This window comes from Anopheles coluzzii, chromosome 2 (assembly GCF_943734685.1).
Source record: "Anopheles coluzzii chromosome 2, AcolN3, whole genome shotgun sequence".
Taxonomy (NCBI): domain Eukaryota; kingdom Metazoa; phylum Arthropoda; class Insecta; order Diptera; family Culicidae; genus Anopheles; species Anopheles coluzzii.
The window spans coordinates 12,903,148-12,928,189 of NC_064670.1; the positions used below are offsets into that span (position 1 = coordinate 12,903,148).

The following is a 25,042-nucleotide window of genomic DNA, read 5'->3' on the forward strand; positions in this document are numbered from 1 at the left end:
GTCTTACCGCAGCCATTTGATGACAATCCTTCCAACGAGAGGTAAACGCGTGGGAAGTTCATATCTTCTGCTTTCCTTCACATTAATCATCATCTCATTTCACCTCATTTCTCTTCATTCTCCTTTGCAGGCAGCTTGTGAATTGCAACTTGCAAAGCAACAATGATTACAATTCGTTCGATTTGGATGTTTTGGTTGCTGGCCACCAGTGGTTTTGTGCTGGTGTTCAGTGCCACTAAGCGAGCCCCGACAGCTATTATAACTGATATCCTGTCCGTCGACGAACCAGCGCCCGAGCCCAACCATCATCTTGCCACTCGTCTGTTACGCTATTTCATCTTCGGTGGCATCATTCAAGCAATCTCAGCCGAAACACGAATCCCCCGACGCAGGCTGGTGTTCGGAGGCCGTAGTATGTTTCAGGATAAGCATAGCCAAGCCGGCCCTAGTACACACGCCGCTCATGTTGTTCGCGTGTGCGCCATTAATGCTGGCCTAACGGGTGCAAACCCTAACCTTACCATTGCGTTGCAGAACTATATCGGCCACACACAAGATGTGCCACGCATTTATAATTATTTTGCCGGCGTTGGCGGTGCAATTGATCTGTTTCAATCGAGCAGCCTGAAGGAGCTGTCAAAGATTGATTTTACAGGGTTCTACAATGGCACTAATAAGGATACCGTGATCAAGCTTAGCAATGCCTTTCGAGGTATCGTAGAAAAATACGCGAGAAAGGAGAATCAGGCCACCGTTGTTATTGATGTGGCGAAAGCAACAGCGTATTGTACAGATCCTTCATTGCTGTTTGCCAGAGGTACGGAAGGGCATAGGATGGTGAAGGATGGAACGTTTTTAAGGAATTATTTTACACCCAACAGCACGGCAGTAGTAATTGATCCGAAAGAATGTCATAAAGGCCAGACTCAAACGAATGTTGCAGGTTCGAAACGATCACGCGCTTAAGTGGCAGAACATTGAATTGATTCGACGCGATATCAGGATGTATCTTTATGATAACTGAAAGAAACGTAACACTATAAAATTTAAACTGTTCATTATAATTAACTGTAAAACAAAAACTGTTTATGAAACTGTCGATTTAAACATCAAGGTCGGAAGGTATTGGTGCATTGCAAGCGATAGAATGCATGATTGATAAGGATTTAATTGAAGCATTTGAATAATTGGCGAATGTTGGACGATTTGTTTAATTTACCGCCGGGTATTACCTATAATCTATTTAAAGCGATTCGTTTTCAAAATACATTTTACAGCTTCCTGATAAGCTGAGCCGGCAAGATGAGCTCGTGCTTGCGAAGTTTCCGTCTGGTTGAAGGTGTTTGGACGCCATTGTGTATAAATACAGCTGATCGCACCGATCTTCGTTACACTTTGCTGTTGAATTTTCGCTTGTCAACAGCAAATAGCGCTCTGCTGTAAGTGTGTGTGTGTGCAAATAAAGTAAAAACCCTACGATATTCATCTTTTACTCATTTACTCATTTTAGGGAACACCGAAAATGACAACCTTCCGGTACGTTTGGCTAGCTTGCCTCGGAGCGTTCATCATCATCATCTCCACAGCCACAGCCGCTCGCCGACCCACAACCGTCGTGTCCGACGTCTGCTCGACCTCGTTCACCGACGGGCCGTTTGAAACGCGGGACGCGTACCGTCAGCGTGTGCGCGATCCGAACAAACACATCTCGGCCCGGCTCGTGCGCTACCTCACGTTCGGCGGCATTCTGCAAGCGATTGCGGAGAAAACGAACCTTCCCCGGGACGGGCTGGTAGCTGGCGGCGCAAGCCAGTTTCAGGATCAGCACAGCGGCCTGGGCCGAACCGTCCACGCGGCCCACATCATTCGCGTCGGCACGATCGATAAGCGCCTGGGCAGGCAGGACTCGGCGCTGCACACAGCGCTGACCAACTACATTGGCCACACGCAGAACGTGCTGCGGGCGGCAAACGCGTGGCACGGTGTCGGCGGCGCAATAGATCGCTTTCAGTCGGACAATCTGGACGCGCTGGGTAGGATCGATTTTAACGCCCCGTTCGATCGGGACCAGCGCATTGCGGTGGAGCAGCTGACCGAACGTTTCCGGGACGTGATCAGCGCTTACGTTCGGGATGGAACGCACGAGGAGAGCGACAGGCAGATACTGGATGAGGATAAGATGATAGTGAACTGCATGCTGCCGCTGATGCTGTTCGAGGAAGGCAAGGCCGGGTACGATCTGGTGACGAGCGGAGACTTTGTGGCGCACTATGGTAGAACGAGCAGAACACGTTAAATTTGTACCAGCAAAGGAACGCATTAAACAACACTGAAGTAATTTAACGAGCTGCAAAACAGACCGCAACCAGACACGCGGACCAACACGGTTATCACATTGCATCCGAAATCTCGTCTTCAAACTTATCAGCAAATCGATGCATTGCACGTGAAGCGTCTTCCTGCTTGTGATAATAGCCCACACACACACATGCACGCGGCCATCGAACGAAACACCGGGAAGAATTCGCAAATAAAAACCCACCCGACCCGGCCCGAGATAACGCGACCGCCAAACCGTCCAAACAGAAGGCAGTTTGGTGCGATAAGCGCGCGAAAGGTTGGGAGAGGGTAGATTAGATTCGGGAGTTTGCAGATTTTTTTTTGCAACACGCTATCATCCCTTTTTTCTGCTGGCCCTCGCCTGGAGGAAGGGTTAATTTAAGCATTGGCCTTCACCCGTGTCGATGTAGTTGTGAATGGGACGTGTCGAGCAGCTCTCACAGCCACAAATCATTATCCTTCAAAATGTGTAATATTTTAACTCTTTTTTTATTATCTTTTTAGTGACACGCACCGCATTCGATTCTACCACCAGTCAGAGCAAAAAAGGATAACGATGGCAGTGGTCGCGTGGCCCAGTTTTTCCTTCGGTCGACCTTCAACCGTCCTTGAACGGCAGCCGGCTGCCTGCTTACTGGTGGTGGTGGGCGCCTTCAATTTTACCATCAGCTGATTGCCGCTAAGGGCTCGGTTTCGGAGTGTGTATCCTTGCCAGTGCAAACAACGCGAGATTCACTTCCGCGCACTGCCCGAGGACGGGGAAAGGTCAAAAATGGTCGCCATCGCCTAAGATCCCTGCCTTTTTATCTACGAGTCCTCGAGCCTGTCCAGAGCAAAGCGAGCGCGTCAGTTGTCGTCCAAATATCATCCCAAGCAGTTCGGGCTAGCAACACTTCGCTTGCCTCCGTGTCACGGGCAATAGTATATCTACCAAGAAGAAGGCCAACCATCATCAGCTGTGCGTGTGTCGTCCTAACCGTTTCGCTCTACGTGTGTGCATTTAAAATTCAAACCACAAAGCAACCGGCGACAAACGGGCGAACGAGATTTACAAGAACAAGAAAAAAGGTCGATTATCATAGCAATCGCTGAGAAAACGGAAAGCGCCCTGTTGTGTGTTTTAGCGTCTTGGGTCAGAAATCAATCGGCTGAGCAATTGTTTGGAACGTACAGTTTGGATATCCGAATCGGTCGAAGCGAAGAAACCATCCCGTTTCAAATTGCTACTGTGCGTCGAACTGCTGTTACGTTCGTTTCCAGGTTTTGGAGTTAAAGAGCACCCGGTTGTGTTAGTCCGTCGAACGAAGCAAGCAAGCAGGGAAAAAACCCCCGACAGGTAAATGTGGGATATCGCACATTGGCAAAAAATAAAACCAATAAGTGTCTATCTTAATACTACCCCGCCCCGTTTACCTGTGTGTGTGTGCGTTTGTCGGTTTGTTCCCGGAATCGCAACACTTGGGAGTACGTGTGAGGTAAGCGCTGCCTCATGTCGTGCTCTTCTTCTTTTGCCTTAATATGTTCGCAATTTCTAATCTGCAAACACCCAGCCAACGGAAGAGGGGGGGGGGGGGGAGGAAGTAAATGGGGCTATGGGGGTGGTGGCGGCCGGCGATGGGTTGCGGTGTTCGGCCGGCAACCACCGGCATTTTGTGCAGCATTCGATACCGTATCACACATCGGGTTGGTTGCGATTTCGCGAACACCGCGCCGTGCTCCCCGTCATCGTTGCCCCATTATCTGCACAGCGCGTTACTCTCGGGTGGTTGCATATTGTTCTTCTGTTGTAATTACCGATTTTTGGCAATTCCTCCAACACCCTGGTAAGTTGCGTTTCTACTGCGCTGTTGTTGAAGCATTTCGCGGGGGCACGTGGTTTGTTGCAACGGGCAATGATGAAAAAGGGAAAGTGTTTAGTGCCTCGGTTCAAGTGTTCTAGTGCGATTAACGAGTGCACCGGAAGGGTGCGGGGGCCTTTGGTTTGTGAGAGTGAAAATCACATGACTCAGTGCTTTTGCTTAACGGGTGCCTTTTCGCTAGACATTACGCAATAGTATGGTTTCGAGGGAGACTAGTAGGCGCGTTCGGCCACCTGTTGCTAGATAGAGAGCATGGAGGAGAGAGCAGTACATTGTAGCGTTTCAAGTCCAGGAAGAGTGCACTATCCCTCTCGTTGGTTGCAGAAATGCTGTTGCTAGGAGGTTGAGGAAAAACCATAACTGTAATTTAGCAAAAAAAAAATTGGAAAAGAATCAAATAATTGAGTACAAAAGAGATTATTTTTCTAATAGCGTAAATAGTTCGGAAAAAATTAAGCATGAATTGTGCGCTAGTTTTGCCTCTTCAGGGCAAAATATGTAAAAAATGTGTTTGTTTTAAAATTACCAAAAACAAAGCGTCATGCTTTCGCTTTTACAGTACAAATGGTACACAACACTCCAAGTTAAGGTTCATTGCTGCCCATAATGTATATAGAAGCTATAACAGACAACTTCATACTAATTATCTCATTCGAGTGAAATTCTCGCTCATCAGACACCCAACACGATTCTGGAGGTATGTTGAATCAAAACGCGGTAACAGCTCGCTCCCCGATGTTCTCACATATAACAACGTCTCCACAAGCAGTAAGGAAGGCATGTGCAACTTATTTGCTGATCGTTTCAAGGACTGCTTTACTACGGATGATGCAAGCTTATCATTAGAAGCAGCTTTAAATAATGTGCCCCGTGATGTTGTTGACATTGATGTACGCGATATTATTATCTCGGTAGATACTGTACTACGTGCTCTGCAGCAGGTCAAAACCTCATACAACCCTGGACCCGATGGTATTCCTACGGCAATCCTTGCCAAATGCCGCGAATTTTTAGCAGAGCCTCTGTCTCAAATCTACCAACTCTCTTTTGCACAAAGTACTGTACCCACGGCCTGGAAATCCTCTGTGATGTTTCCGGTGTACAAAAAAGGAGATAAAAACTCTGCTGAGAACTACCGCGGTATAACCACCTTGCCTTCTTGTGCCAAGGTGTTTGAGATCGTCATACAAAACTCGCTAATGTATCACTGTCGTTCTTATATTTCTACACGCCAGCATGGTTTCTTTCCTCGACGCAGTGTTACCACAAACCTGGTGGAATTCGTCTCCAACTGCCACGCAGCCTTTACTTCCGGAGCTCAGATGGATGCAGTATACACTGATCTTAAGGCTGCGTTTGATCGTGTGAACCATCGCTTGCTGTTGGCTAAGCTCGCCCGGATCGGTCTCTCTACTCCGCTGGTGAATTGGTTCAGGTCCTATATCTCTGAACGTAGCTACTACGTACAAATCGATGGTGTCTCCTCTAAGGTTTTCGAGAGTTCATCTGGCGTCCCTCAGGGCAGCAACTTGGGACCACTGCTGTTCTCGCTTTTTATTAACGACGTCACACTGGCCATTACGGAAGCAGATTGTCTGCTTTATGCGGATGATGTTAGGCTGTTTCGTATCGTACGGAATACTTCCGACTCTCTTTCACTGCAAAGATCGATTGATGTTTTCTCTGACTGGTGTATCAACAACGACCTGCTAATTTCTGTTGATAAGTGTACGTCAATGTCTTTCTTTAGAATAGCTAGTCCGATAAGGTATATCTATAGCATATCAGGGACACAACTACCGCGGTGCAATACGGTCAGGGATTTAGGAGTCACCCTGGATCGCAAACTAGATTTCCGACAACATTACTGTGATATTTTAGACAAAGCTAACAAAATGCTAGGATTTATTCGTCGACATTCGAGAGAACTTAATGACCCACACTGCCTGTTAACTCTGTATAAGTCCTATGTTCGTTCCATCCTCGAGTTTAGTTCTACAGTTTGGTGTCCGTTCTCTAGTGTTTGGTCCAATAGAATAGAAGCTGTCCAAAAGAGAGTTACTCGTATTGTCCTACACTTCACTCCGTGGCGTAATGTAACCCCTCGTCCATCGTATCATACTCGTTGTTTGTTGTTTGGTCTGGACACACTTGCTAGGAGACGTGATAATGCCCAATGTACGTTTTTGTCCAAACTTATTGTCGGTGAGATAGATTCGCCAGAACTACTGGCTAGAGTCAACATAAATGTCCCTCCTAGAGTGTTCCGTAACTACAGACTAATAAGAACTGACCTTACAAGACGTGCATACAGCGAGAACGACCCAATGACTGCGATGGCCCGTAAATTTAATCAGCGTTACATTTCATTTGACTGGCACCTACCTACTAGATTTTGTTGATCCGTTTTGTCATTGTACACTGCGTTAGTTATTTAAGTTTTAGTTTTAATTCAGTGATAAGGCCGCTTGTTTGGCCAATCACTTAATACAATAAACAATACAATACAATACAATACAATACAATACCACTACATGAGCTAACTCGGCCCAGTACGTCGTTTTTCGATCTAAATCGAAATATTAAAATTAGTTGTTCTAAAAACGGGCTAAAAATGATTGCCGTAGGTCATGATAAATGTCTCTGCGGCTTATGGGTCGCAGATCAAGACTGTCTGAATTTGTTCCACATGTTCTTTGTATCGTTTTCTTTCCGTTTTTGATTCTTTCTTTCGATATGATTGGTATCCTCAGTGACAAATGTTAAGTCATGGATTTCTTTTTTTTTCACTAGAATAGTGTAATGAAACCAAAATTATGAAAAAAGATTGTTGGACTGTTAAATTGTTGATCAATTTCGAAATATTTTCGATTCAACGGAGGTCGATAATTTTCGGCACAAAGCGCCAGTGGTACAAAGAATTATGGTGATATTTTATAATTTTTTTTTAAAGAATTCCTTTTTTTCAAACCCCGAATGAACCTAACCTCCCACACGCAGGACTGGCTATTCTGCTACGGGTAAACAATAAGTCACTGTAAGCCAAGAAGCCCACTAAGTGGTACTGACAGGCTTGGAATGACAACAGTTGTAGTGCCAAACGAAAAGAAGAAGAAGAGAAGAATTATTTTCCTTTTCCCTTCAACGCGTCTACTTTATCTATAGAAAAAAATTACTCTCCGAGAGAACTTCTCAATTGATTTTAGTTCATTTTTCATAACACATGTGTTCTAATTGTTTCTCTAAAACAAAGATTGAAGTCTTCGTATATTAAAATGGCTTTTGTCAACAATTGGCCTTCTTTAATATAACAGTCATTTAGTTCGTAGCTTTTACTATCTCGAAATACTCAATATACATTAACCAGGACATATATTCTATATGCTTGTAGAAGAATCGTTATTTTACCTCCATTTGCTATCGGTTCTCTCTACACACTCTTAGTAACAAGCGAAAAAAAAGTAGAAACTGATTTGACATTTCATAAAATTTGCATTTAAAAAATGGATTTTTGTTGGATGGATTTAGAAAAAAAAACTAAGTGAGATTATTGCTTTCCATGAACATTATTTGAAAGGTAAATACATTCAAGATTACTAGCAAAAATAAATCTACGACCTTGCGAGCTGCCTTGGGTCAGTTATCCGGAATTTTCACATTGGCGGACGAAGACATGCATGATGGCATGTTTTTAAGATGTACCTTCAATTTTATCAATTCCTCTTCAGTTTTTGCGACAAAGTTGTTAAAAAAAAAAGTTGACCTAGAAAACTTTCGATGGGTCGCAGGCTAGGGTGTCGCCTTTTGGAGCTTCTTGTCGCTCAGGGTAAATGTAGTCTAATAGTGCCAAGATGTTGTAGATGCCAGAATGGCCTTATACAGGGTCTAAGTGACGCACGCATTTCTTATATCGCGCACGCGTCTAAACGAAGTTGATTCACTTGTTTGGCCATCACGGTTTGAGTTTGACTGATAGAGATGTCAACTGTTGTCTACTGACTCATGGGATGGACTGTTATTGAAAGGGCAATTAACGTTTCATTACTGCGGGTTAAGATAATCACATGAAAAATCGACAGTTTTTGTCCATATTTTTAATTTGCGTTCTCTCGATTCTCATTATTTCAGCAACACAAAAATGGCTTTCCGCGCTATCACTTCACCGGTTGTACGCCGCTTCCTCGAAGCCAACAATCTTAAGGTACGTGTGGTCGTGTCCCCCCAAAAACACATCCTTTACCAGCTGTGTACTAATAAATGCTTCTTTTAAACCGTGTTCCCTTTTAGACGCTGCAAAAGCGCGCCGCCTCAATGGGAGATTACTATTCGAGTGCACGCGGCTTTACCATTGCCGATATGAAGAAGAATCCTGCCGTAAGTGTTACCTTTACTGCCTTTCTTTCACCACACTTTCGTACCCCCCCGCACAACATACACGGTCGAGTTTAATTTTCATCGGATTAATGGAGGAGAACTACTTTATTTACTTTGTTATATGTGTCGCTTACGCCTAGTGACCGATCGGCCAATCCGATGGTGCCAGTATCTTACAGCTACTATGTTCCTAGTGTACGGTATCTCATCTAATGTCATTTGCGGGATGCTGGATGATACCTTCAATGCTTTCTTCAGCAGCAGCTCCATGGGCAAATTTCTGTTGTTGCCTGAGGGGAGCCCCTCCCCCCCTTCCCCTCCTACAGGAACGTGGTCCAGTAGGTAACGTTCAGTATGAAGAACGAGAAGGGGAAAAAGAAGCGGGAAAACTTGTCGATGCAGAGGGCCGTTTCCCGCCCGTGGCAGAACGTATCGTACCGCGGTACCTCCGACGAGCGGTGGTCCTTGTTGTAGCCGTTCTTGTTAAAGTCGATCGCCTCCGACAGATCCTCGTCCGAGTAGCCCTTCATCGCTTTGGTCGCCACCGGGCCCATGTAGTTGTTGACCACCGCGAACTCCATCAGCGACAGAAACACAAACACGGAGCAGGACGACATCCAGACGTCGATGGCCTTCACGTACGATACCGGCGGTAGCGATTGTTGCGATTGGGTGTTTTGTGTGGCTGGGGAAGAGGTTGAGGCGAAAGCCCATCGATTAGTGAAAGGGAAGAAAAAAAAAAGGGGGGGGGGTTTGAAGAAATGGGAGCACCGCTTTGGAGCACCACTACCTACCTAACGTAAGTAGCGAGGTGACGCCGAGTGTTACCCGTGCCGGGATGGCCTCCGGTTTGATCCAGAACGATATCCACGACATGACGACGATCAGCGCGGACGGGATGTAGGTGTGGAACAGATGGTAGCCCAGCCGCCGTCTCAGGTTGAACACCACCGCCAGACAGGTGAAGTTACCGGTCGAGTACTCGATCGTACAGTCGGTGGTGTAGTTGTTGCTGATGTCCAGCTGGGGCAGCTCGATTTCCGGGTTCACCACCAGCGGGTCGGTCATGTTCCAGATGAACACCAAATCCTGTACCGTGTGCGATACTGTGCCATGAGCCGGGGTTTTGGTGATTGGGGAGAGGGATTGTTTCGAAAGCTTGTGTTAGTTCATTTGCGTTAAAAGCGACGTTTCATGTTACATTTAAATTTGCTAAACTTAATAATTTAAGAGAAAAGTTAACGAAATTTAGTTGCCCGAGGTTTTTTGCTGGGGTTTTGGCTGCTTCTGAAATTGAAACTAGAAGAAAAAACGATCGAAGCAATGTCGAGTGTAAATCGATATACTACAACGGATATGCAAGATATCATACAATCGTTGAACTCTAAGTCTTGTTTACTTACCATTCCAAACAACAACACTCTAAGCGCTATTTACATATTTGTACAGCAATTGTATTTTTCTACGCGCAAGCAGACATTTTGAAAGTAAAAACCCATCAGCACCGGATGAACAAATGCTTCTTTTTTAGTTTCGGCATATAAGTGACTACTTGTACTAAAAACGATGTTCTAAAACACACCAATATGTGTGTTACGGACAAGCAAGCTGTTCGTTTTACAATGATTGTGCCGATGGAGCTCTACGGACGCTACCCATGAAAAGGGAAAGTAATGCATTTTGCAACCACGTCATATTCTTTCTATTTACAACAAAATGAAAAGAACAAGAAATGAATTCTAGTAAAGAGTGGACAATTATTTCATTCCATATCCTTTGGGTGCTGTCTACGGCAAAGGCAACTGGATGAACTAAAACAAAGAAACCGCATACGCTTATATATACTACTAATACTTTATTTCCATGATGTTTATGAACCATCCGCACGAACGTGGCGATGGGAGTATATATTTTATTTGTTTTGCTTTGCTTTACAAGTAATACTACACAAAACGAGCTTACATGGGATAGCATGGTACCATCAACAACCAATTCTACGTAAGAAGGGGAGGTATGGGGGAAAGAGGTCAAACTAAACGTTCTACGGTCTAAAATCAAGTTGATAGATATATATCCAGATAGAGTACACTCTAGTATACATGTCTCTACTCTAATACACAGTTGTGTTTGTATCTGTGTGTGTGGGTGTGTGGGTGTCGGTATGAAAATATAGATAAGAAGGAAAGGAGCGTTTTGCGGTCATACTGTTGCAATAACACTCACAACTAAAACTACAGTCGAACACAACAACATCTACAAGCTTTAGTTTTGAGAGAACGTTGGTACTAATTTTGACACGCACGTGTATGATGTGTGTGTGTGTTGTGTGTTTTATATAGCAAATTTTACTTGCTTTCTGTTTTTCGTATGACATTCTACCTTTTCGTGTCAGTATCATCACGATTGGTAAGAACTGATAAAACTAAAAGTACTTATAAAACAAAATATTGTAAGCAAAACATAAATGTACTAAAAGAGAGTGTACTAAAACAAATATTTGTAACTAAAATCATGACAACGGGACACACCACAGTGGTTGTGATGGGTTTAGGTGTGTATGTATGTGTGTGTTATATATAAAAATAGCTGGGATACAAGGATACAACTACTCTACACACAGTTCAGTTAGTGATTATGTTATACTAATAGAGCCTTACAATGATGAGTATTGCCATGATGTACCACTTGTTCTAAGAACGTCATCTCTGTTTCTTCTTTTTATAGTTTTTTTCTTCGTCTTCGTTTTCGTTTTGTTAGCAAGAGTTCACTAGAAAAGCTTAAAGCTCTCGTAAAAGAAATGAATCTTAGGGGTGTTTGTCAAACATTATAAAAATGCGATTATTGTACGTTTGAAGAGAGATGTTTCTATCTATTTCATTATGGTTAGGGATTTCAACTGTCCCACGGTTTGGATGTTGATATTTGTTGTTTATATGATTTTCCGTTTTCAGCTTGACAGTTTGTTGACGTTTATTTCATGCTTGGGTGTGGTATGCGCGATAGAAAAAACAAGCTTAGTATCCAATTGCTCTCACCAACACACCGATCTATGAACTACATACAGCTCTATTAGTGTGTCCTAGTCGCTAATGGTATCGTAACTGCTACAGGCTCAAATACATACTACCCACTACGAGACTACGTGTGTTACAAGAACAGGGTTGCATTCGCATATATACTACTATAAAAGTTTTGATTTTCCGTATTCGTTAGGAGTGTGTATCTGTGTGGTATGACGGCATGGTGTCTTGTATGTTTCGTATGTGGTTTTGTCTATGGCGTGCGTGGGGTGGTGATGGCGCGTTATCACTACCGCACAAATAAGTTCAGATTACATTAGATGTATTTATTGTTGCATATACATTACAAATCTACTATCAAGTAATACAATCACACTGGTATTGCTACAGCTACATTATTATTTTGTTGTTGTTGTTGTATTTAGTTTTACCTTTTTTATGTTTTGTCTTTTGTTGTTGTCGTGTTTTTTTTCTTTCTCTCTCATTTTCTTTTTAAATAGCTATATTAAGTTCGTAACGCTCATCAAGGTTCATGCATTAGACGCTTATGGTACGCTCGTGTTACTACCCTGTTTAGTCATTGCTGCAGGGTTTTGGAGAGTTGAGTTTTGCGCTTGAGGCTCCAAGGCTCCAAATTACAAACATTCTTAGTTATTGCAGTTATTGTTCTTTGAATTGGTTTTTAACATTTTGTTTTATACTGATGCGCAAGCACACCTTACAGCAAAGTCTATTGGCGTACGCAGTGTACACAATACTGTTTTGCTTAGATATCTCTACTAATCTTTTAACGACAATCTAGTTATAAAGCGATCGAGTTGCGAAAGTACTCTTCTATTGTGCGTGTGTGAGAAGGGTGTGTGGGGTACAGTGTAATCATGCACCAGTTTGGAGCGATTTTGAGAAGCGCGTAAGGAAACTCATAGCAAACGTTTCGGAGGAAATAGACAACGAAAACACGTATGGTATAGTAAATGAAAAAATAGCCGTATAGATGGGTAGATAGTTCTGGTACAACGATTGAAAAAAGAGAGCATGCCCAAACGAGCAGCTATTGCAGATTGATATGCGTTTCATCTAGGTGGTATCGACTATATGACTCTAATGATATTTCTTTTGTTCATGTTTAACTACTACACAGTCACTGCAAAACGGTAGGGCGAGATAGCGAAAGAGAGTGAGAGAAAGAAAGAAAGAAAGAGAGAACATAACACTAGTTAAGCAAAACGTAGCTAAGTAAGTAAGATGGTGCCATCTGCGTTTGGTTGCTTACAGATTAACGATCTTTTTGATCGAACGAATACATACTGAGTACAATAAGGGGAGAGCATAGAGGTTAAGATGTGCTAAACAAAAACACTAACTCATCTACCAGACAGTAATTACTTCCGTATACCGCTACTACGATTATTCAGTGCGTTTCTCTAGTATAATACATTTTAGGTATATTAATTTATATATATATTCGAGCTACTCAAATGGTTTTGTGAGGAAGAAGTGCACGAACTTACACACACAAACACATTCTCCCTCACAGGTACAGATACAGAACGAAACTTAGAACAGATACTCAGAAACGCCTAAGGTGTGTTTACACGTTTTGTTTTTTGTTTTGTTTTTTACTACAGACTCAAATTATTTATTGCATTTATTAATTACTGCATTTGCTTCCACTTTGCACAGTTGCCTACAGTTTAATCGACCCTCGATTCGATTCAACTACTACTGGATGTGTTTTACGAATGCGATGGTGTGCGATGGTGTTGCGTCCGCACACTACTAATACACAACACTAATACGCAACACGATCAAAACATATGTACGCTTATTGCTAATCGTTACGTCGATCACGATGATCGTACCAGGGAATTTTACTGATGGTTGCGATGGGGGGGGGGGGGGGGGGGGGTGCTTGTGGCTGGATTGGAGGTGGGAATTTCAGGACCCGGGAGTGTGTATGAGTGAGTCGCAACCAAGAGCTGCCCATTGAGATGGGAGCTCCTGCAGAGACCTGGATGACCAGGTAGGTGCACAGGTAGTTAAATGAGCTGATGGTGTACTATTCTGATGTTTTTTCTTTTTAGTACAGCGTGAAACAAACAAAACCATGTACTGCGAATGATACCTCTAGGTGTGCGCTACTCGGGGCTCGGTTGCTCTCCACTGTCGCATGGCGCTGTGGTCAGCGTACGCACGGGAAGAGAAACGGAGCTAAAACTAGTCTGCACTATGGGCTACGTATGCACGTGTTGAAACTAATGATGCGTTTTTTACTTACGGAATAAAATAAGTGATATTACAGCAAATGTATGAATGCAAAACCGACACTATTCTCCTACTGATAAAAGTGTAGTTAGTTACTTGTGGTGTACATTTCTACATTACACCTGGTGTATGGTGTGTGTTTCGCACGACAATTATTGCCAAATCATTGAGCAATGCAGTTAGTTTAGCGGGACAATACTTTTTGGTTACTATTATGGCAAATGATGCCATAAAGTTTGCTTGATTTTTGTTTTTGTTTTTTCAAACCATTTTTGCGGTCACTACACGATGTTACAACACATCAAACAACTTCTAACGAATGTGGGCTCTAAACGGTAGCGAGTTAGAGTGAGCGTCTTTCTTAGTGTCATGTGTGTTGTCAGTCAGAGCAAAACAGAACACTACTCGTCGTTGTCAGCTAAGAAGTGACAGTTGTCTGTATCCAATGTAACAGTATAACAGAGTGACCGATGATAATGTCAGCAGCCTCTGGAGTGTGTGATAAACTGTCTAGGATGAAGTCACATGTGTGGGGCGTACAGTTGTGAAGATTTTAATATTTTTTTGTTATAACAGTGAATTAACGTGTGTACTAAACGCATCGAATCCTTAGTACCAAACTCCAATCTAAACAAACACAAATCTAGAAAAAAAAAACGTCGTCTAGTCGCAGCGACTAGACTCGACTAGAGTGGTCTACGGTACAGTACGCAGACTACAGAAGCAGCCGCATCTACTTCTATGCACCAGTGCCGATCGAGCGATCAAGGGGGAAACCCATACCTGTTAATTACGTACGTCAGTTTGTTGTGTTGTGTGTCTGTGTGTGGTTGTACGTTCAAATGGGATGATGGGGAATCAGGTTTTCCCCCGTTTTTATAACTGTTTTTTTTATTTGTTTGTCGGTATATCCCTCTAACCCCACAAACTATTACTCTCATACTCTCATATATATATACAAAACGTGGTGTGCCAAACGTGTACAGTCTTCTACATAATAATGCCGCTACTACTCTACCATTACATTCAACGTACAATCACTATAAAAGCACTGCCTAGCGTACCAGTTGCTATCTATTTATTTACTTAGTTTGTTTGTTTTTTTTTTGTTTTGTTATTTGTATTGTATGGGTATTTACGTTTACCTGCGTTCTTTCGCTAGCCACACCCGTTCATCCTGCTGTTGATGATGCTACGTTCAAAAGAGAAACACTGAGAGGAAGGATATATAGCAGACGTTCGTTTTTGGTGGTGGTGGTGGCTCGGGGAAAATGTTCAAAATTCTTCTTTATACTGTTGCTGTTGCTTACTGCTGTGTCGCCAGCTGTCTTTTTAACCTTACAACACATACTTTGCCATTTGTTTTTTGTGGTTTTATTCATTTGTTTTATTTTGCTTTATTACTTCTTCTCGTACGACGTTTGTTTGTTTTGCGTTTGTCTTTTCTTTACTCTCTTTCTCTTCTTTTGTTTCGTTTAGCAATCGTTTGCTTTACGGCACTTCTTACGCAATGCGCGCGCTTCTTCTTCTTCTGTGTGTTTGCAATCACAACTGGTGGTTTTTGTGTTGCTGTGTTGCGGTATAAGGTCAAGGGTTGTGGGTGGTTGGGTGATAGTAGTAGTTGGTACGCTTTAGCACAAGGGTTTGCCAGTAGGTTCAGGGTTGCCGGTTTCGCGGAGTTACCGTTTTTTGCTTACTTTCTTTTGCCTTCGTCAATCGTTGGGGTTTGCAAATCCCCCTGTTCGCTACTATTTCGTCCCTTTCCCCCCCGCCTCCTCCTCCCATATTCTTGAAACACAGATGTGGAATGATCGCGCGATGTGGCGACACACGATGACGAAGAATGGCGGCGCTGCTACTGTTTTTTTAGTGAATGGGGAGGGGGGAGGAACAGTACATCACATGATCGACAATAATTGGTAATAATAATCATCATAAGTATCATAATTATAATTTTTAATCATTATCATATTGTTTAATAATAACTAACGTTATTGCTTTTCCGTTTTCTCTTGGTTTTTTGTTAGCTCACTTCATGTATTTTTCTTATATTTTTGTTGCTATTTATGTTTTTTCTTCTTGCTCTTTTTGCTTTGAATTCTCGCAATTACTCACTCGCTCTCCCTCTCTCTTTCTATTTCTTTACATCGCCCTTTTTCTGCTTCACATGCAGCGCTACACGGAAGAGATCATTTATTTGTTTTTGTCTTTTGTAGCTCTTTCCACACACACACCACACAAGCGTGCCCGTGTGTATGTAGTATAATAGTTTCGTATTAAATATACACTACTACTCAGCAACAGCAATAGCACACTATAATGGAAATATACATGCAGTTTCTGTGTTTTGTTCCCCTGACAGCGTCACTGGGTCTGTCACGTGTCTCCCTTTCCCTTTCTGTGTCTTTAATTTTCACCCATCAGGTCCATTTTCACTTAGCTTAAAGCATCGTCGCTCGTTCCCTCCGCCGCCCTCCCTTTTGATGCATTTGTTCTATATTCGTCACAGTGTTTTCTTTTAAACTAGTTTCTTTTTTGCGGGCCCCCCGTCAATCGCAACAATCACAAAACTTCGAAATTAAAACACAAATATAATATGTAGTATTGTCTGTTTGAGTGGATGCTTGCTTTGTCCTCCTTTTTTCCTTCCTCTTCTTCTATACACTTAGTTTTGTTTTCTGTCACTTTGCTTGCCGGCAGTGTGTGTATATATACGTGTGTGTGTGTTGGATGCATTTCAGTATACGTGCGCCTCAATATATACTGTAAGTGTGTTTGGGTGTGTGTGGTACTAGCGTGTGTTCTTGTGTGTCGATGGCGCGATTAGTGGGTGAGAGTTTGATTTGGCCATAAGTTTAAATGGGTAGTATACTGTGTTTAGTAGCAGCAAACACCGTACACCACCGTACACATATTTTTCGTCTGCCCTTACCCTTCTCCCAACGTTAGCAATGTGCTGGGAGGATTACTAACGATATCTTGACACCCTTGCTGGGGCCATGTCATGCCCTCATAGCCATCTTTACCGAGTAACCTGTTCCCAGTCACTCACTCCCCCCTATACACGTTCCAAAACTCATCTCCACCCCACGGATATGTAAGGGATGGGATGTATTTTCTTCTTCTGAGATACACAAACCGTGTGGTGTAGTAGTGTGTAGCGTATATGATATATTGCTTTTGTATATTTCTTAACACACGACCGAGACACGAGCTCCCATGCAGAACACAACGCCCTTTTTAGACAAGGTCCTCAAGCGGGTCGACAAAATGTTTAAGTATCCTAACCATTAAGTATAGAGCTTTCAAGATACGACGTACTGCGACGACACCACACCACCACTACTGTTCCATCGATTGATTGCTTTTATGAATACATTTGCCTTACAGACGCCGCGCGCCCCAACGGTTGAGCACCTTCGGGTGTCCTTTCGCGCACGACACATTTAAATTTAGATTTAGAGTGTAGTTCCCATAAAATTCACAGATCCTAAGTATAAATTCCTAAAAATATAAATACTAATGTATGTGTGTGTGTGTGTATTTTTTGTACGCGCGCGCGTGTTTGTTTGTGTGTGTGTGTATATCTATATATATAGTCATATATGTATGGTTTGAAAGCGTCTTGTTGTCTTTTATTCTTTCTTAACTTGCTTAAATCTTGCTATCCATGAGTCTCTCTCGTATTCTAATAAGTATCAAGGTAAACTTGTGGGTGAGTGTCGGGCGGAACTATCCACAACGACAGGTGAAGAAAGCCGCCCATCCCCCCAGCAGAACGGGTGGTCCAGCACGCACACACGTTGGTTTGGGTTTTTTTTTTGTGCCGATTAGCTCTGTTTGTCCAAGAAAGATCGCGTTCAAGGGGTATCGGGCTCAAGCTGATCGTGTTTTTGCACTCATCGCGCTAGCGTGAGGTGTGTTCCACCAGGGCATAGGCGCCTCCATTTCCAAACGGGGGATTTTCAAAGCGAAGTGAATATAAAAAGCCAACAATTATTGGTCTGATTGCAATGGTTGCAATGTTCTCTCTCTCTTCCTCTCTCTCTCCTTCCAAATCATTAAGCGCATAGCCCGTCAGCGCTGTAAAAGACGGGTCTTCTCCCAGTCCCAGCCTCGCTAATGCTGGCTTGCATGTGCGCGCGCCTACTCTTGAATCTTGTTATCGCTTGCCTTTACAACTTGTGTTCCACACCAGCAAGTTTGGGCCCATCCACTGTACAACAAACAGATTAGAAACAGTATCAGATTAGAAACTGTCACTCTGAAAACTGTTTCCTTCAATTCTTTTGTTGTGTTTTGGTTACACTCGAAACACGTAAACCACCCAACACCTCTGCAAGCGTGTACTCTTACATTTTACAGGCTAAATAACATACACAGCACGATCGTGTTAAAATGGCTCAAAACCTAAGATTCAAAATTCGATGGGATAATTTAGTGTGTTTTCTTTTCATTTTCTTTTTTTTTGTTATATATGCAGTTTTAAGTAATCTTTTGAGTAGGTACACAGGTTCTCTCACCCGCTTTTTACACAAATCCGCACTCATACACATTTGTTTATGTGATGTGATACTTTGTCTCTTTTTGGCTTAATGCCCGCAAACAACAATTTTACAATGTGTACACACACATACACACACCTGTTCCGTCACGAACCTTTGCTCATATGCGTAGTTGGTGGAAAGTTTCCGACTCGGAGCCATCGCTTTTTTGAGCGGAATGGCTCGTAAAGATCTCTTGTCTTGCTTTCTTCTTCGTCAGTTTTGCCATTTGGTCCACGTTGAGTTCATCATTTCAACAGTTTTCTCTATTGCCAGCCCGAAAATCATAAAACTACCGAATCGATAATCTCGCATTACGTCACTAGCCTTTTGGGGTTTTACGGGTTTGTGTGTGTGTGTGTTTCTTTAGATTGATCTCATACCCGCCCATTAGTGCTTAGCGTGTTAAAGAGGAGATACATTTAAATTCCTCCCCTTTGACCTATAGCCAATGTTGTATTGAAGAAAACAAAAACAAACATATCTGTCGGGCTCTTACACCTCTGCTAATGCTTTCTGAGGTAGGAAGGAAGCTTTCTGTTGCTGTTAGAAGGAAGGCTTCAAAACCACACTGCTCCTCCGCCGCTTCTAATGCGTTAGTGCGCTCATTAGTATGTTTGTACCATGAGTGAGTTCAATGCGAAACCAGGCGGAAACCGGACTTTGAAAATAAAATCCGCTTCCCAACCAATTGGCGGCTCTACTAAAGCAGCAGGTGCTTTTGAATATGATGAAGCATCGCTCAAGAGCTGTCATTCTGTCTTGCTCTCAAGTAGGAAAATAATTCCCGACCATTTTGCTTCTAATCTTTTGTGTTTATCCTGCTTCATCAGTTCGTCTCTCACTGGGGTTTTGGATTTGTGGGTTGGATTTTCCATCTAATTATTAGCTCGATTTATCTCACTCTCGGAATAGTTTTCACTTATAGAGATATAAATTTGTTTGCAGCTCGTTTGAAGTGTGTGTACGTTTATACATTTGTGGGATGTGGGCTGCAAAGTAATTGCGCTGTGTGCACCTTTTTGTGGTTGTCTTCTCCTTTCCTTGTTTTGGTACTGTTTGTTCCGTTCGTTCCTTTAGTATTCAAACCCTATTACTTGCTGATCTGCGGCATCTCTCGATAGTATAAATATATGCATTTTTCTAGTGTTTTGTATGGAAGAACTTTTGGTTACCTTATTTAGCTTACAAAGTATGACTACCGCTCGAGTGTGTGATGTGCCATTACATTTGCTTTAATTCTCGTTCGAATGTACTTGCTCTCCGGTCCGTTGTAGACGATAATAGCTCCTATTTTGAGTTTTAGTTTTAGTCTTCTATACCATCGCCCCCGCGCTCAAATACGATATGTTTGTTGTTTTGTTTCTTTATGTAAGATTTATGTGGTTTTATTTATACATGCCTTTTAAGTACGTTTTACTCTTTCTGTGAATAATGCTCACATGCATTTATTACCAAAGGTTTGCCACTATTTGTGTAATCATTAGGTTTTGCAATAGTTTCACAGGAAGAGGTGGTCTGTTTACTTTACTTTACTTTAAAAACAAACCTACAAGGAATTACCGAAATCGAGTCTCACTACAAACCGGTGGAGATGATGAGTATTGTCACAAAAGGTATTTAGAAGCAAAGCAAATCGTGATAAAAGTTCCTACTTTCCTAATATAACAACGGCTGCTTTTGCGATGGCAGATCAGTCATCCTTTCTGACACAATGCTCAACTACTCACTATTGATATTGAATATTAAACCCCGTGCAAATGTGTGTGCTTTCTATTCATCCGTGGAAAGGAAAGGAAAAGACATTGAAGGGCGACATTTTGTACAGTAGAGACCGAAACAGACTTGCTCGATAGCAATATTATTTGGAAATAAAAAGACATATTTCCCAATTAATGGTTGATCAAAATGCTACCGCTACGATTTCGTTTTGGCTTGAAGGAAGAAAAACGTTACACGTTACGGCTTGTTCGTAATAGCAACATTTAGCAATGGAAAAGAGCTTTGGCATGCGAGGAATGTTGTATGGCGTTTTTTTTGTTTATTCTGCCCCCTGCATACCGTAAAGGTTTGAATTGAAACATCTAATTACGGAACAGAACGAAACGGCTAGATTTAAACCGAAACACAACTACTACTACTACTGATATTGATCGCTGCTAGTAGTAGGAAAAGTTGTAGCAAATTGAACAAAAACTGCATACATATGTAACATTAACAAAGAAATTGTACCAAAAAACAACAAAAAAGATGGAAACTACAGTACAAAATGAGTTCAGTTACACAACTACCGCATTTTACAAAGTATATATATGTATATAGAAAGTTTGATAGAATGGCGAACGAACAAATTTATATCTCTAATGGTAACTGTTCCCTCTTCCGCTAAAGCGAGTATCTCGCACTTACGCAAACGCAACAAAATCCGTACGGCCCGGCATACGAGAGACAACGAACTTGGATAAGGAGGATAAGTTGACTAGAAGACAGTGAAAAGAAGGAGGGGGGTGTGCCGCAAGGCCAAACAAATGAGCGACAGAAACAGAGAGAACGGAAAGAAAAGGGCCCACACGGCGCGAAGGGCACAAAGTATGAACATTGAACGTACACTAACTAAACTAACTGACAATTTTGCATCTTTGCTATTATTTTCCCCTTTAACGAACGCGAAACATGTCAACGGAAAGCACGGCATTATGCAATCAAAAAAATGCAACACATTCCAACTACTAATTAACAGGCTATGCTATGCTAATGCTATGCTGTGCTATGTGGCGATAAACTGTTGAACGATGAACCCGTGTCACTTTTTCTTCATAGATAATAAGAAAATCAAATTTAATTGTTTTTGTTTTGGTTTACTAAACACGAACTAATTATGATTTCGTTTAGAAAAATTGAAAATTTCACCATTGGTTGGTGCAACATGCACTTGCATCCTATATATCTTCATTTTCAACTCTCTCTATCACACACTTTTCTCCAGGTGCGATGATGTTGTGAAGCGTTTGCGCAGCATTTACTGTGTAATTGCTACACACAAAAAAGGAGGCAAAAATGGTTTATTTAGGTAAAAGCAATAAACCATTATCATAGGGAATGGAGAAACGCATCCGTTACTCCAGACGGTGAGCCAGGGCAGCTGTTTTTGATTATGCATTTTTATCTGCCATACAACAACAATCCACTGTACAATCAATTAAGTACGCATGTTTTCACATGACCTTAGTCAATAAAAATTCAAAACCATGCAATTGAAAACCACACCTTGCACACGTGCAATGCATTGCCGACCACTGCATTCGCCGATCGCTGCTCAATCGGGTTCATTCTTCGAGCTCGGCTGGTTTTTACAACACACACACACACACACGTACACACACTTTGATGTGCTTCCATTGGAGGCAACATTACGAGCCGTGAAGGAATTAGTCCCAGAACGTCCGGCCACGCCAAAAACTGCACGGTACTTGAAATCCGAAACAGTGACGGACACATTTGAGCGCTTCTGGCCTAAAAATAGCGCAATAGTAGTAATAATAATAATAATACAAAAAACCACCACATTGCTTGGAGGGAAGGGATGTTAGAAGCAGAAGAAAGAACGGAAAGTGTAGAGCAGCGCACACGGATCGGTCTTGATTGATGGATTTGGGGTTTCTTGCAGTTCTCCCCATCGTTTGCTTCTCCTCTGTTCGCTCTGTTCGTTGGAGGAGAGTTGGGGAGAGAAAATCTGTACGCCGAACAATATTGACATGAATGTGTGTGCTTGCCAAGACGAAATGTGCAACGACCGGGGTTTTTTGTCCGGGTGTTTGGGGCGAGAGCTTACCGCTTCCACCATCTGAGCCGCCATATGCATGGATTGGGTCGGGGATGTGGGTTAAAAATAATTATTACTTATCTGTAATGACCGTTGTTGCAAAGCTATCGAGAGCAAGTGATTGAATCGTTTGTTGTAAAATGATAGAGTTGAAGTGAAATACAAGTGTTCTCATTAATAGATCTACACTGTTGACGAACAGCGCCCCGATCTCTCTATTGGTGTACAATAAACGCAAATCTAAAATAATATCCTCCGCTCGACTAAATAAAACTTAACAGAACTAAAACAGTCTTTACGATGTATCGTGATGATGAATCATGATGATGAATCATGATGATGATGATGATGATGAGTACAGTTGATCTTGTCTTCTGCACTACTTATGCACCCCATTTACGGGTTGGCGGCCAGCATCATCGGCTGTAACTCCGATCAACCGACCAACCGGAAGATGAATGCAATGCAATGGTGGGGGGTGCGTTGCATTCGCTTACTGCTGCCACCACCTCCTACTATGGCAAACAGACGATGGCGGTGAAGACGGCGGAGCTCTCAACAGTGGCTCTCAGGGTACAATCTAAAACGGACACAGTGACAGAAAGATGATGAAAATTAAACAATGATTTAATAAACAAAACAAAAAAAACAAACGTTCTGAAAAATGAAACAAAAATGGATAAAGTCTAATGGCCCCTCCCAAGAAGTACAATTCGCTTGTGCTGTGTGCGTACGCAATGGTTCAGTGTGTGTGATCATTCAAGCAGCGCACCGGCCACACTACTTTGAATAAAGTCAATCGATGACAGCAGGACCTTGGCCACTCGCACGCGACCAGTGTCCAGTAGAGCGGTTACACGTTGTCCTTTTTTTCCATCGGTCAAACATTATCGATTGACTATTTCGAGCAGCTGTGACACGGAGGCATATTGTTTCGGTTCTATTTTCGAACCCCTGCTGCTGGAACCTGAAATAGCTGCACACAGGAGCGCGCAACCCTCCCGCCGGCTGGGTGGACTGATTTTCTCAACATCTTTTTAGCTCAAGCTGGGAGGGGAGGGAGGGTTAAGTTTTAAATTATGCAAAAGGCACCCAGTTAGAGAGACAAGGACACTTGTTACCCGCTCGCCCCTGCATTCCTGGGACCGGATTCGCTTAAACGCAAACACACACACACATACCGTGGCAGCACCGAGTGACCGAAGTCAGTCAGTTTCAATATCTGGCCTGTACCATCTATAAATACAATAAATAGATGAATTATGAACGCACGCAAGTCGACCGCACTGCTGCCTCCAAAACCTGACCCGCCCATCCGCCTCAAGTGGTGTGTGAATCATGACGAACCGACCCGACCCAGCCGGCGACGCCGTCGACAGGAGGTCTGACTGAGCGGATGCGGTTTAAAAATAAGTTACAACACACACACACACACATGACAGACGTGCGGCCCCCGGTATGGGCGCAATCACTTATGAATGGTTTAAATGTCAGTAATGAGACCGCGGCATATCGTATACCGGGTTCCGCAACCGGACCAATACGGAATACTGCAGAGCATGTCCAAATTAACACCGAACCGGTGGAACGTTTCCAACCTGTCAAACACCTTGCCGTTGGCGACGGCAGGCAAAACTCGTTCAGCTCTATTATGCAACGTGGTAATATGGATCCGGGCGTGTGCATATCGCTTCCAAAATTACTGCTCCCACTGTTGTTCTTAGCAATGCAGGAAATACAGAAGCTTGTACAAACTGATCTCTACTTATGTCAAATTAGTCAAATTGTGGAAAGATGGTTAAAATATTACGTACAAATCTCAACAAAAAACAAAAAAAAACATCCTACCATAACCCAAACACTGACGAAATGATGCAATACAATCAATCATACAACGAGGTAGAATAAATCCAAAAGCAATGCAAAGCGCTCCGGTAGAGCCTCCAAATACGCTTAGTTGTACAGTTACTGTTTGGTTACATTCGATTAGAATTAACGCATTAATGTTAATACAGAAACAGAAGCCACGACAAAAACAAAAACAACAACGACACATGAGGAAAATATGAATATGAAAAAAGAGAGAGAGAGAGAGAGAGAGAAATGCAAAGCGGAACGCAACTTGAAAGAATGGACACGTAGAAAATTAACACACAAATAGAAAAGGACAATAAACAACCAATAAACGAGAACAAAAACAAACAAACAAAAGCAGTAGAAAAGAAGAAAAAAAAACCCTCTGGTTAGGTTGGAGAGGTGGTGGGTGGGGGACGTATGGTTTTAAAAATAGTCATATTTATTAGTTTTGCCATTCGGGTGCTTACAATGCAAATTAAAGTACAATAGAACTAAGGTTTTGTATGTAAATCATAAGTACATTCGGCTGGTTTTGCTTCGGCCTTCGTATGCGTTTCGAGGCGCGGGACGCTTTACCGACGTGTGGATGACGCTGAAGGCGTGAGTCGCGCGCTTTCGATAGTAGTGTGGCAAGCTTACCGTTTTGCTCTTCGTATCATGAAGGATGTGTAACGGATAAAAACTACACTTTCATCGGACTTCGCACGCAAACACGCGCACGCAGCAACATCATCCACGCGCGCTCAAAGCGTCACACATCCAACACACACCACCACCGGGGCCGCGGCCCGGCAGGTTGTGGTGGGCGGTTACTTAAAAACACAATAAAGCGTATGGTACGTAAATACACTAAACTAAATACTAATAAATAGTAGATGATGAGATATGAAGAGCGTGTAAATAGAGAGATAAGTGATGAGAGAAATCAAAATGCTGGTTGAAAATACAAAAAAAAACATC

General features: G+C 42.6%; 6 protein-coding genes across 11 annotated transcripts in view; 3 read left to right on the forward strand and 3 right to left on the reverse strand.

The window, feature by feature from the left end:
• The window catches only part of LOC120950146 (protein takeout-like), a 216,006-nt gene that overhangs the window by 111,050 nt on the left and 79,914 nt on the right, over nt 1-25,042 (reverse strand). The window lies entirely within an intron of this gene.
• On the forward strand, nt 120-998 carry LOC120952480 (uncharacterized). The gene has a single exon (XM_040371836.2). It carries the CDS (start codon nt 163-165, stop codon nt 964-966), a length of 804 nt encoding a protein of 267 aa, XP_040227770.2. The 5' UTR covers nt 120-162; the 3' UTR covers nt 967-998.
• On the forward strand, nt 1,071-2,544 carry LOC120952481 (uncharacterized). The gene is made up of 2 exons (XM_040371837.2): nt 1,071-1,439; nt 1,511-2,544. The coding sequence occupies exon 2, from the start codon at nt 1,523-1,525 to the stop codon at nt 2,294-2,296; it is 774 nt and encodes a 257-aa protein (XP_040227771.2). The 5' UTR covers nt 1,071-1,439; nt 1,511-1,522; the 3' UTR covers nt 2,297-2,544.
• Nucleotides 3,926-25,042, forward strand: part of LOC120952483 (uncharacterized) — a 58,148-nt gene continuing 37,031 nt past the window's right edge. Inside the window, exons 1-3 of the mRNA XM_040371840.2 lie at nt 3,926-4,163; nt 8,328-8,400; nt 8,487-8,573. Of these exons, the coding sequence (XP_040227774.2) occupies nt 3,955-4,163; nt 8,328-8,400; nt 8,487-8,573 (369 nt within the window). The 5' untranslated portion in view covers nt 3,926-3,954. The remainder of the gene's footprint in view (nt 4,164-8,327; nt 8,401-8,486; nt 8,574-25,042) is intronic.
• LOC120952482 (glycine receptor subunit alpha-2-like) lies at nt 8,644-16,884 on the reverse strand. Its single transcript, XM_040371838.2, has 2 exons — nt 9,368-16,884; nt 8,644-9,258 (listed from the first exon to the last, which is right to left on the reverse strand). The coding sequence occupies exons 1-2, from the start codon at nt 9,639-9,641 to the stop codon at nt 8,894-8,896; spliced, it is 639 nt and encodes a 212-aa protein (XP_040227772.1). The 5' UTR covers nt 9,642-16,884; the 3' UTR covers nt 8,644-8,893.
• The window catches only part of LOC120952479 (RNA-binding protein Musashi homolog 1), an 89,069-nt gene continuing 81,001 nt past the window's right edge, over nt 16,975-25,042 (reverse strand). For all 6 annotated transcript variants that reach the window (XM_049606060.1, XM_049606059.1, XM_049606061.1 and 3 more), the window contains one exon: nt 16,975-22,805. In XM_049606060.1, the coding sequence (XP_049462017.1) occupies nt 22,781-22,805 (25 nt within the window). In that variant the 3' untranslated portion in view covers nt 16,975-22,780. The remainder of the gene's footprint in view (nt 22,806-25,042) is intronic.

Excerpts from the sequence above, each read along its gene's own strand:
- LOC120952480 (XM_040371836.2), top strand. The coding sequence starts at position 163 with ATGATTACAATTCGTTCGATTTGGATGTTTTGGTTGCTGGCCACCAGT.
- LOC120952481 (XM_040371837.2), top strand. The coding sequence starts at position 1,523 with ATGACAACCTTCCGGTACGTTTGGCTAGCTTGCCTCGGAGCGTTCATC.
- LOC120952482 (XM_040371838.2), bottom strand. The coding sequence starts at position 9,641 with ATGACCGACCCGCTGGTGGTGAACCCGGAAATCGAGCTGCCCCAGCTG. Across the intron at positions 9,259-9,367 it reads CACCTCGCTACTTACGTTAG|CCACACAAAACACCCAATCG; the intron begins GTAGGTAGTGGT and ends CCTCTTCCCCAG.